Raw genomic sequence first — 12,435 nt, forward strand, 5'->3', positions numbered from 1 at the left:
AAGTACAAAGAATTTGTATTAATTACAGACACTTAGTTGTTTTTTGAGATAACTCAGTTCACCGTAGCTTGTTTCTGCTTTAAGAATTTATCATTTTGTGGGCAGGTTCTGACAGTGTTATGTGCAAGCTTTGGTTGAATACACTGGCCCAATCAATACTATGCACAAAAAGGTTATCTAATTTTATTATATATTTCTTTAAGTTGAAAATAAATAATTTTACATCCTGAATACATGAATACATATTGCTTTTAGTAGATTTCATTCCTTTTATGTATTGAATTAATTTTTAAAATATTAACGTGGCTCTGTCATGTTTTTTCAAAGGCAGCAATATGAACAACTGGCTTTTGACTCGTCGATTTTTTTTGGTGGATGCACTAAGTGGAAAAGAGAATGACTTGGGAAAACTACCAAGAGTAGTTCGAATTGCTAGCAAAATAGCAATAAGGTAAGTAAATCCATATAAAATATATTGCACGTAGAAAATAAAGCCAATCTTGTGCAATTGGCATTTTATGGTCTCTTAAATGAAAGTTGGCTTTTTTTTATGTTGTTTCTAGTATGTCCCATGCTGCTTTTTCCATTGTTTCATTGGAAATAGCAAGAGTTTCCATAGGTTGTTCTGGTAAGTAAGAACACCTAACACTGACTTGTGAGGGTTAAGGTTGCTGTGGTTACTTCTCAGTTCAGATGGATCAGACGATGCATGCATAATGCAAGTTTGCAAGCGTTCAGTAAACTCTTATTGGCAGTTGTCATCTGGGAAGACCTAACAACTCCTCTGCTAATTGTTTTTCAATGTGTATATTGCTGATTGTTCAAGGACGCTCTTCATATTCCATATTCTTTTTTTGCAGTATTTTTTATAGCTGTTGCCTATAGGTGCTGTCATACAATCCAGAAGGGTTTTGTAGTCATTCAGCTGAAAGTGTGAGACTACCTTTTAGGGTCATTACTGCTTGTTAATCTGAAGTGGAATATATTTTAGAACATCTTTTTTCCTTCTCTATATAACGTCTTCCTCTGAGATCACTGTCTAAACAAAATTGAGATTTCTCTTGTCCATCAGCACTTCTTCACAATTTATTGTGAAGTTATAGTTTTAAAAGATTGCTGTCTAGCAATGCGTGCTTATCCATACAGGTAAACATCTTGAAGGTTAATTTAATGTACTAACTCCCGTTTGCCATGAGTTACATATTACACTATTTCAAAAAATAAGTATTAGTTTATATACCTTAGGAGAGCTGTGTCATCGTCTGTGTCATCATCTGTCATCCCCCCTGAAAAAAACAATAACAGAAATTCAAAATAAATATAGAAAAGGTCATTCTGTAATGTTTTGGAAAAAGTCACCTTTTGGAATTGACTTTGGTTGCAACTGTTTTAATGTGAATAGTAGGTGAAGATTGATTCAGGCATTTTCTTACAAATGAACAATTCTCCCGAGCTTTTCGTTTTGTCCGTTTGTGTACGTGCCTTTTGAGTTGCTTTTAAAATGTGAATTACCATGTCTCCGAGTTTGAAACGCACATTTTATTGATCAGATTGTTCTCTTTGTTTAGTATTTTCCTATTAGTACAAGTTTCAGTCAATACCTTCCAAGCAGCTCATCCATTTTCTGTTTTTAAATAATATTGTTTGTATTTCTGCAGCATTCGTTTGGTATCCCATACTCAGAGAGGAACTATCTACCCACCTCTAATTACTATTGCTTACACAGATGTGCTTGTCCAAAACCCTGACACCCAGAGTGTGATGGTGAGATCTTTGTGCGATCTTAATTGATCTGATTTGTTAATCATACTTTTCGTTTTGTTGGAATTCCACTTGAGTGAACACATTGGAGGCTGTAAAAAAACTAAGCAGTTTATAGTTCAGCTCAGTTTTGAAGTTGTATTTTTTCACTAAAACTTAAAGCCTTTAGGACAAAGCAGTTCAGAGTATTTTATTTTTAATTTGTCCTGAGTCATCTTTAAATCAAAATACATAGAATAAATAAAAATACTATTCATTATCATACAGGTGTTAACTTTAGCCTTGCAGCAACAAAGACTCAAGCCAGAGTGCTGTAAAACCAAGACAAAGATTTTCTCTTCCTTGTACAAAACCTTTAGGCCAAAGCCAATTAGGTCTTAGGGTAAATAGCTAGAGAGAACAATTTAGATCCCATATGACGATTTTTATTTCATTCAAGTTGGAAAAAAATGGTGTCTGAGCTATGTAAGAACTCACTTTATGATTTTGTATATTGGTGCAATTGCATTAAACTTACTTTTAATCAACACTGACAAAAGGAAAGTATCAAACCTGTGGTGTCTCCTTTCAGAAGGAAAAAAATGTATGCACGGTTGAAAAGATTATAATCAGATGCAGCTCTTAATTTGGAGGTGGATTGGGTCCATCCCCTGGGTTGCCATTGGTAAAATCAGCACTAAATGTAGCAGAACACGTGCTAGTACTGCACTTACTGTAGCACACCAGGTGAGGAGGTATACAGTAAAAAACGTATGTTGCACCTGTATAGTAGCCCGAAATGGGAATCCCCACCAACTGAAAACTGTGAAAACCACTACTAATTATAATGGTTGTAGCATTTAAGAATTTTTGTAAATATTTACTTTTTGTATTTTAATACTCAGGTTTCCTTCTCGGTCAGTTATGAGATGAATCAGTCGGAGGCTCAGATTCAGACTGATGTAAGTTGCGTTGCTCCTTAATTGTTGATACAAAGATTTGCTTGTATCTTGTCTTTATAAAAATATCTACAAATAATTTTTCATTCTCTTCAGATCACATTGGGTGTGTTAGGTGGGCTCGCAGTGTTATGGTCCCTTCTCAAGACTGCGGGCTGGAAGAGGCGTACAGGAAGCTCTGTAATTGACTTGCAGGTATAAATAGCTGGTAAACCAAAGAGAGTCATGTTTTCCTCTCTTAAAAGGAAACCTTTGCTGTCATTCCCTGTGATATAACTGTTCTGTTTCTTATGGTAATTGAAGTAGTTTCTAGCTTAGCTGCATGGAACTGTGACTTGGAGTTGGGGTCACTTGAGGAAGTAGGCTTTTTGCATTTTTTTGGATTCTGATGTTGTCATTCAGGAAATAGTTTTGCTTTAAAAGAAAAGGAAAAAAAAAAGCTCACAAGGAAGGGTATTTATAAATAGAGTTGTAGTTTTCATATTCATTCTTACTCATTCTTCTCTGAACAAAGACTAGCACATAAAAGTTTCAGATACTGAATGTACCATAAATATATGGCCACAGTAGAGAAATGCTGTCAGGGACTACTTTTCAGTACTAGAGGCTCCTGTAGTATGAGCTGCATCATATTTTATAGAGGTGTGTATATATGTTACTTAACTGATTTGTACAGTGTGCTTTTATAATTGCAGACGGTTTTGAAGTTCTTACTATTTTATGCTGGAGACCTTGCCAACGTTTTCTTTATCATCACAGTGGGCACAGGAATTTATTGGCTTGTGTTCTTCAAAGTAAGTGTTTTACCAGATTTTGCTGTTACAAATACCTATTAATACTGCATTCATTTTTGCACAAAAATTCATTTCTGTTTTTTCTTTCTCTTTTTTTTTTTCTTTGCCTTTCTGGTCAGACTATTGAGGCAAGTTATATACAATATTCTGTTTTGTGTGCTTAAATTTATGTGATCACCTGTTTCTTTCCCTTAGGTTTCATTGTACTTGCAGTCACATTAATAGTTAGTTAAAATATTTTATAATTTGAAACAGTGGCACATTAAATACTGATCTTTTTCTGAAAAAGGTATTCACTTTTCAGCACCTACTGTGTTGTTACATATGCTTTCCATAGTGTTTCAATGTAGCTTCTCAATTACAGGCTCAGCAGTTTGTCTCTGTCCTCTTACCACTTCCTTCTCAAGAAAAAGCTTTTGTTACATACATAGCATGTGCTTTCAGTCTGAAGGTAAGTATTTTTTCCTCAGGCATTAAAGAAATGTTAGCATATGCTTCTGTATATTTTCAGTAGGCTTCTTAAGCATCTTGAACAGTACATTTCATTAGCGCATAAATGGGAACAGTTAGACAATTAAGAATGAAGTCATTTTCTCCATAGGAATTTATATATATTTTGTTAATAATTCTAGACACTGTCACATGATTTACCATTATTCCAGGCCTTTAATTAAAATGTATATATATTTATCTATCAAATCTTAGTAATGAAGTTTCAATTTCAAATGTAGTCAAGTGTATTACTTGTTATATTTAATGAATAACGCGCAATGACAATTACTTCATTTTTGCCTTTATGCTTTTGCTGTTCCTATTTTGAGTTCTATCCCTGTTTTTTCCATAGGCTCTGCAATTTTTACAATTACTGGTTTCACAACTTACTATAGATATTTTCTTTATTGACTGGGAAAGACCTAAGGGCAAAGTTTTTAAAGCAGTTGAAGGTAACTCCAGCTACGCTTGTTTGTATAAACAACTTTGGTTAAATTCTCATATTGCTCTCAAGTGTTAAATTTCAGAGCTTTATTATGTGTTTATTATTATTAGGTGAAGGTGTAGTAAAAAGTGCTGCTGCACCTGTGAGCATATGGAGAACATACTTTATAGCCAATGAATGGAACGAAATTCAGACAGTGAGGAAGATAAATCCCCTCTTTCAAGTGCTTGCAGTTCTTTTTTTTCTGGAGGTATTACTAGTACACTTATAATTGTTATTTTTATTATTTTTTATGATTCACATCCAAAGTTTAACATAATGGTCTGTATTTTAATTCTTGCAGTTTTTGTGGTAATAGTGGGTGACCTTCAAGTTCGTTTGAAAAGATATATAACTATTTTGATACCTTTTTTATGTGTATGTATATATGTGTCATTGCACTATTTCATTAAGGAAGATTAAAAAAACCCACAACTTTAATTACCTTATAGACCTTTGTTGGTTTTATTTTTTTTTAAGCTAATGAGTTACCCTAAATGGCTTAAGAGGCTGATAAATTTGTGTACACACTCACTTCTTTATTTGCCTACTTGCTCCCTCCTGCCACAGTCTGCAGCTTTATTTCTGCTTCCCTATTTATCTGGACAGGAGCTTCCTTCCTGCTAATTTGCTGTAGTGACCTTTTATAAAGCAGGAAATGAAATGTACCAGTTCTGTTTCTGATGGCATAACATAAGGCAGTGTGCCTTAGTTACAACTCAAGGATACGTGAGAAATTGTGCTTTAGCTTTTCAAAATCATTTTGGTTTATTTCTTCTGGACTGTTTGGTAAGCACTATTAATTTGGCAAGCACTCTTAAAGCATATAGTTGTTCATGTGAAGTTCTCTGACATATTCTTAAATACCTTAATTCATTTTAATATTTCTGGTTTTGAATTTCCTATTTTCATTTAAATTAAAGAGTTAAAAATATAAATTTCTCTTTAAATACTTCAGTATTTTTGGTAAATACAGGCCAGAACCAACTTCAGTGCCATGATACAAGGAAAGAATGTGAGAAAAGAGCAAGTATTCCCAAAACTTAACTGGCATCCTCATTAATCTTCTTAGGCTCCTGTTATTACAAGCAGGGAGAGACTCGTTTTTACATCTTGCTTGGGAATTCCGGCTATGAATTTACCTCTGGAAAAGTCCCTTTCTTGTCACTGATAGTGGAGGAAGTCATGAAAGATTTTAACCTAAACAGTAGGCTAAAAATACTCCAGTTACCAGTTTTGATAAAGTAACAGTTCAGCTCTCATTCATCATGGTGACAGGCTGTACAGTAGTAGAAAAGAAGCCTGGAAAATTATCAGTTGGAGGAAGTAGGAAAGTGTAGAGGGAGTCTCCCTTGCCTTAGGCTGTATGTCTGGCACCAAAGCAGCCTCTGGCTGGCACTGGTCATCATTGCAGTGTTGACTGCATAGATAGAGGAGATAGCACTAGCAGCAAAACTAAGGTTTTGAACATTGCACCGTGTGTGGCTGGAATGGAGTTAAATTTCCTCATAGCAACCCATGTGGAGCTGTGTTTTGGATTTTTTGCAACAGCGATAGCACAGGAATGTTTTAGCTGTTCCTGAAGACCACTTGCACAGTATCAAGGTCTCATCAAGGACTCCTCTGTCTCTCACTGTGCCCCCCGCAGCAAGTAGGGAAGAGGGGACAACCAGAATAGCAGACCCAGTCTGACCAAAGGGACCATATAACATCATGCTCAGCAAAAAAAATAAAAATAAAAATGATTAGGGTAGGTGTTTTGGGTACGTAGCCGTTGCTTGGGGACTGGCTGGGCATTTGTCTACTTGTGGGAGGTACTTAGTGACTGGCTTTGCATCACTTTTTTTTTTTCTTTTGTATGTGTGTGGTTTTTTTTCCTTTCTCCTTCCAATTTCTTTCCTTATTAAATCTTTATTTTGACCCACAAGTTGTCTTGCTTTTGTTCATCCTATTATCTGCCTCATCCTGATGTAGTGGGGTCACCCCACCACAAATATCTATTGCAGCTTCAGTTCTGAATGATTTTCACAAATTTTCACCTCTTAAGTGTTTCAATGCCTAATTTTTCTCTCATCATTTTGATTGGGGAACTTCTTCTAGATAGTTTATTTAAAATAGATTCAGCTATAAGGACAGTAGAGGGAAATGTATTTCTGTTCAATGAAAAACAAAAACAAACAAACAAAAAAAAACACCTCAATTTCTTCCATCTGAAAACAAAAAATATATTAACTCTGGAATATCTAGGACCAGAAGGCTGAAGTTTGGCTGAAATAAGATCCCTTTGCAGTCTTGTCAGTAGAATCTTCTGGACTGTTTCAGCAAAAGTCAGTGGTGACTTGTCATGAGATTTAGCTGTGTATGTTTGTATAGTTATACATCAACTTATGTATGTGTAATTTGTTTTTAATTATGTTTCTCAGTAATAATACTGGATCCCACAACTGGGCTGTATCAGAATGAACATGCTGCTATTCCCAGCTCTGTTTTTCTTGATTTTTTATCTTTTTATTTCCTGCTATGATAGAAACAACTAAGTTGTAACTAATGCTATTCATTGCCTCGCGCTCTTGTATTGACCTTCTTATCTCTTCAGGTGGTGGGATTTTCAAACCTGGCTTTAATGGATTCTTCCTCCAGTCTTACAAGAAGCAGTGATAGTTACATAGCACCTTGGAGCCGCATTTTAAGATTTGGTGTGTCTGCTGCACTATGGTTAGCCATTGCCTTCCTCCAGGTATGACATACAGAAGTAACAGTTTTTCAGACTGCTTCTCGGAAACTAGAATGTATCACTAGGCCATCCATGCTACTCACTGTAGTGTTGAGTATATTCTTAACTTTTTTTCTTTATGTAGACTTTGAGCTTCTCTAGTGTAGTACAACATTAGAACCAAAAATGAATCTTCTGAGCTATGAGAGGTTGCTTTGTTAGTCACAATTTTCATCCCCCAAAGGGGAGAATTTATGCAACTACTTTGTATGGTTTTACGCAACTTTAGAACATCTACCACGTTTGAAATAAAAATCAGATTATTGCTACGATTTGATTTCACAGGGGAAGGATGTCAATCCCATTTCGTAGACCCCCATGCAATGATGGCCACAACAGAAGTCTTTAAATTATGGGTATTAAACTTTGAAGTTAATTGCTTTACAATTCATAAAATAAAGTCAAATCCAATGAACTAATAAAATAAAATCTGATTGGTTTATTTCAGATTATATTTTTTGCTGTGTTTTATGAAAGATTTGTTGAAGACAAGTTAAATCAATTTGTGGATTTGTGTTGTGTGAGCAATGTAAGTATTTCTTTGTTTTATTTGTACAGTGATGTTTTGAATACAATAAAGCGTAAGATAGTTTAAAGAATATTAAATAATATCTATTCGTGTAATTTATTCAGAGATCACTAGCTAACAGCCGAAGGTGGTATTTCTTTCAGCTCACTTTATATTGGTGCAATCTACAAGAAAATTTCATTTAAATCTTAGTTGAAAAAAGATTCTGGAATCTTAAGTATCAATATGTACTTCTAGACATGATTTTTAGGTTGCTATTTCAAATTATATTGGTTATATATGCTCATACAGAATTAAAAAGTAACAAATTGCGACAGAAATTTGGCATGGAACCATTTAGTGTCATTCTTTCTACTGGTATGCATTTTAGTATTTGTCTTCTAGGCACGACTGCATTGGCTTTGTTTAATATGTGTATGTTCGGTTTCTGCTCTTAGCTTCTGGTTGTCCCTCAAATGCTGAACTTCATGGTTATGCCTCCTGAATAGTTACCACCTTTCTCAAACACTTTCATTTACAGCTGAACTACTTCCATTAGTTTCAATATGAGTCTTGGAGCTTTGTACTGCAGGAAGAGTACAGTTAGAACAGGTTGAATTAGTTCATTTGGCCAGAACTTATTAAAAATACAGGATTTAACCCCTTTTATCAGCCTTTTCAGCCATGAAAAAAATTTTCAGCCAGTTTTTCCCATGGAAAGTCCATGTAGTGCATGGGTTGTATAAATAGCTAATTTTGTATCTTACGTGATATATAAGCAATATATCACACTGAATGAAATTCTATTATATACAACCTCCTAGGAGCTTAACTGAAATCATGCATATGTATTATGTATCACAGAATCGAAATAAAAGGTAATATATTTGTTTGTTTGTTTTTTGGTTCTGTGGAATTAGATGCTGATCCTTGCTGTTGATAAACTAAGTTTGGAGCTGTTGTCTGTCTCTGGTTAAACATAGATAAACAAGTTGCTAAATATTTTTCTGCGATGTGTATTTTGGTACCTAGTTATTTTGTATTCTAGAAGGGCTGATATTACCAATCTCTGTGAAAAAATAATATTTAATGACAGTATTCTTCTCTTCCACCACCTCTTTTAGATTTCAGTGTTTCTCTTGTCACACAGCTGCTTTGGTTATTACATCCATGGTCGCTCTGTGCATGGACATGCAGATACCAATATGGAGGAAATGAATATGAACCTAAAGAGAGAAGCAGTAAGTAAAAGCAGTAAAATTTTACACTTGTTTTTCTAATTTAATTTTAACTATAATTAATTTTAATTTTAATTAATTTTAACTATAATTAAATTAATTTTAACTATAATTAAAAAATAATTTTAAAAAAGGTTTCCATTATGGATCAGCTCTTCTTGCATTACATTATACCAAGTTATACTTAAAAGATATCAGCTGTTGGCCGGCAAATAAGTGACTCAATAGTTCTTTTATAACTAGCTCTTCACCTTTCTTCACTACTCTCTCTCTCTCCTTCACAATTCTTAGACATAAAATTCCTGTTTTTCTAACTTTTTTTTTCATATATTTATACATGAGCTTTTTAGTCTTGAAGCCTTTCATAAGCTCATGGCCGCATGCAAAAAGATGTGTACTAAGAAGATTTCATAAAGAGACAAATCTGAAAAACTCCTAGTAAAGAATCATCTGTTCTTCCAGTGAATTATTTTGTTCTATCTGTCCTCTTCTGATGACATAACCTGACCTTTACAGAAATTAATTTGAATATTTTTTCTCTTTCGTTTTGTATGTTGCATCTTTTTAGCAAGATCAGGCAAATGTCTAATATGATTGGTGCATAATGGGAGCACTTTGCACTAAATTTCGTGACATCTTGCATTTTTGTATGGACAAGTAGGAAGAAATTACTTTAGGCAAAGGATGTGATTATTACTGATAACTGAAAAAAAAAAGCTAACCGTGTGAAAATTAACATTCAAATGTCGAGGAATCTTTTAAATATAATTTTTGACTTGAATGTGTTCCTATTTTTTTAAATTGTTTAGTTTATTATAATTTTGGAAAAAGGTGGGGTTTTTTTCCCCTATGGAGATGTTGAATTTTCTATGTTCTTCGTATTTCTGAGATCTATTAAGAATTACCTGGTAAAGATATGGAAAAGTCAGGAATCCAAAGCACAAGAAAAAGCAGAAAAATACAGAATAAATGATAAACATGAAACAAAAGGCTTCAGAATGAACATTAAAAGGTGTTTTAGAAGGTAATGAAAAGAACATCAGTAAAAAGAGGAATGACTTCGTGACAGCAGGGGTCAGGATTTCATGTCCTAAGAAAATCTTGCTATAATAGAGCCAAGATGCAATGGATTCAAATATTTAGAGATATCAAGTACTTTATATACATGAAAGAGAGGAAAAGAAAAGCCTTTGACTTTTTTTGGTCTATGTATGACATTAATTATTGTTTTAATTGTGTAGGAAAACCTGTGTAGTCAGAGAGGTTTGTTACCAAACACAGATGGCCAGACATTTCAGATTTCCATCTCAAGAAAAATGAGACTGCAGTATGACAGGATTCATGAAACCCTAACAAGAGTAAGTGAGACATTTTTATTCTCTAAATGTTATTTAAAATATGTATTTTTTTTCCACTGAAATCGTGGTCATATTATTTTTCAGAGACGTGGTCCTGCTAGGTTTTTGGACTCATCTGCAAATACTTTCGAACAAAGCACAAGGGCCTACAATGCCATGAACAAATTTCTCAGTTCTTTTATTGATCACGTATGTATTGGCATTAATATATTAAGGAAAATTACATTTATAGTAAGTAGAGACTAAAAATTGTAAATTGGAAAGACTGTAATTTTTCTTCAAGCATTTGTGCTTAACGACTTGCTTTATGGCAACCGAAACAGTGGTTCACTCGAGTAAAAAATTTGAGTACTGTCCAGCAGTACAGCCTGCTCTTAAAAAAAAACAAATCCTTTTTTGTTATGTGTTTGTTTTTATCTCGAAATAAACTAGTGCTTTTTTCATTCGTACATGTCTAAGTAGCTGTACTCCACTTTGTAACAAGTACATTTTCTTTGTAATCATAAAACAATTTTTGTCTTTCCTTTTCTTATAGGTTCATAAGGAAATGGATTATATTGTTAAAGATAAGTTGCTGCTTGAACGGATTCTAGGCATGGAGTTCATGGAGCCAATAGAGAAAAGTATTTTTTACAACGGTAAAATTGTGACTTGGCATTTGCACTTATAATATGTAGGTTTCAATGTAGATTTATTTCACAGGATTTACAATCTAAAGTGGATTTTACAACAAGAGGTGTCATTAAATGATAGTTTATAAGGGAATTATTTAACAGGTGTTCTCATCTTCTTATCCTGTTTATATTATGTCACTTAATTGCAATTTTTTATTCTTTTAGACAGCTGAAAATACTGTGTAGAGTTGTACACATATTTAGGAAGTGCTACCTTGACTAGATCCAATATACACTTTGTAAATGTAAAGAAGAACCACAATATTTAAATAGCTCAGTGCTATGTTTTTGTATAGAAATAAATTGCTTATGAAACAACTAAACATACAGAAAGACAATTTCTCTAAAGAGGATATTGATCACAGTGAGGACGCTTTAGTGGAATAGTTGATGTTAATATACCACACATCTTTGCAGACTGCACTGAGTAATTGGGGTTCTTGAATATCTTATTTTGAAGCTTTTTAAGTGTTGCCAATACCTACACCAAAATGAGTATTTCAGCAGGAACAGGGATGACACAAGTTCTGATTCTGGTCCCTGGGGCTATGTGGAATCAGAGACTTGGGTTCTCCAATGCACCATCCTGAATCCCAAGCCCATGCTAAACCTAGCCATAAGTATTTCCAAGTACATGTGGTAAAAATAGATTTAGTGAAAGCTCTTAACCGTGTATCAACCTTCAAGGTTTCAAGGTTCTGAAACCCTGAGTTGTGGTCTCCTCCTCTAACATACAGCCTAGGCATCAGTATCCACATTGCAATGCGATATGAGCTGTGAACCAGTAAGAGTATGAGCCTGATGCCAGTCTGTTTCCTCAGTCCCTGAGCTGTTCAGAATCCATCAAAACATAGTCTTTCCAGGCTTCATCTCTGAAAAACTTAGTTCAGACCCTTATTCTATCCCTAATCATAAATATGGCCATTACCTTCATGAAACCTAAATATTAACTAGTGATCTGTGACAATGCAAGCCCTCATTTTGAGTCCCTCAGGTACTTGGCTCTCTAGCCTCACTGTTCAGAAACTTTAAACTTTATCAGAACTATAATCCAATCCATTGATATTACCAGATCACCATCACACATCCTAAATATGTTGTTGTCCTTATATAATAGTAATACCCAGATTAGATTATTGAGCTGTGCAGAACTTCTGCGGCTCTCTCGGACACCAGGGCTGCAAAAGCTGAACCCCTCGTTTGAATCACAAACCTTGCTATATAGTCTGGAATGCAGCACATGCTTTCAGACTGAATAGAAGCCGTGGCTGTAGTGTGATGTCTTTTCTCATCCCAGATGTCTGAGCTACGTAGAACTCATCAAAGGATCAGGCTCTCCTTCCCTATTAAGGCGAAGCGCTGTCTTTAGTAGTGAATATTACCAGGTAACCAGTATCTGGGACAATCATATAATA

At 34.5% G+C, this 12,435-nt stretch overlaps 1 protein-coding gene across 2 annotated transcripts in view; it reads left to right on the top strand.

Annotated features, from left to right (window-relative positions):
• TMEM67 (transmembrane protein 67) overlaps positions 1 to 12,435 on the top strand; it is a 31,383-nt gene that overhangs the window by 14,363 nt on the left and 4,585 nt on the right. For both annotated transcript variants that reach the window (XM_035546450.2, XM_035546451.2), the window contains 14 exons: positions 328 to 451; positions 1,659 to 1,764; positions 2,646 to 2,702; positions 2,796 to 2,894; positions 3,395 to 3,493; positions 3,858 to 3,944; positions 4,338 to 4,437; positions 4,541 to 4,680; positions 7,066 to 7,206; positions 7,691 to 7,771; positions 8,875 to 8,991; positions 10,230 to 10,346; positions 10,431 to 10,535; positions 10,882 to 10,984. In XM_035546450.2, the coding sequence (XP_035402343.1) occupies positions 328 to 451; positions 1,659 to 1,764; positions 2,646 to 2,702; positions 2,796 to 2,894; positions 3,395 to 3,493; positions 3,858 to 3,944; positions 4,338 to 4,437; positions 4,541 to 4,680; positions 7,066 to 7,206; positions 7,691 to 7,771; positions 8,875 to 8,991; positions 10,230 to 10,346; positions 10,431 to 10,535; positions 10,882 to 10,984 (1,476 nt within the window). The remainder of the gene's footprint in view (positions 1 to 327; positions 452 to 1,658; positions 1,765 to 2,645; positions 2,703 to 2,795; positions 2,895 to 3,394; positions 3,494 to 3,857; positions 3,945 to 4,337; positions 4,438 to 4,540; positions 4,681 to 7,065; positions 7,207 to 7,690; positions 7,772 to 8,874; positions 8,992 to 10,229; positions 10,347 to 10,430; positions 10,536 to 10,881; positions 10,985 to 12,435) is intronic.

The sequence above is a fragment of the Cygnus atratus genome, chromosome 2, assembly GCF_013377495.2.
Source record: "Cygnus atratus isolate AKBS03 ecotype Queensland, Australia chromosome 2, CAtr_DNAZoo_HiC_assembly, whole genome shotgun sequence".
Classification (NCBI taxonomy): domain Eukaryota; kingdom Metazoa; phylum Chordata; class Aves; order Anseriformes; family Anatidae; genus Cygnus; species Cygnus atratus.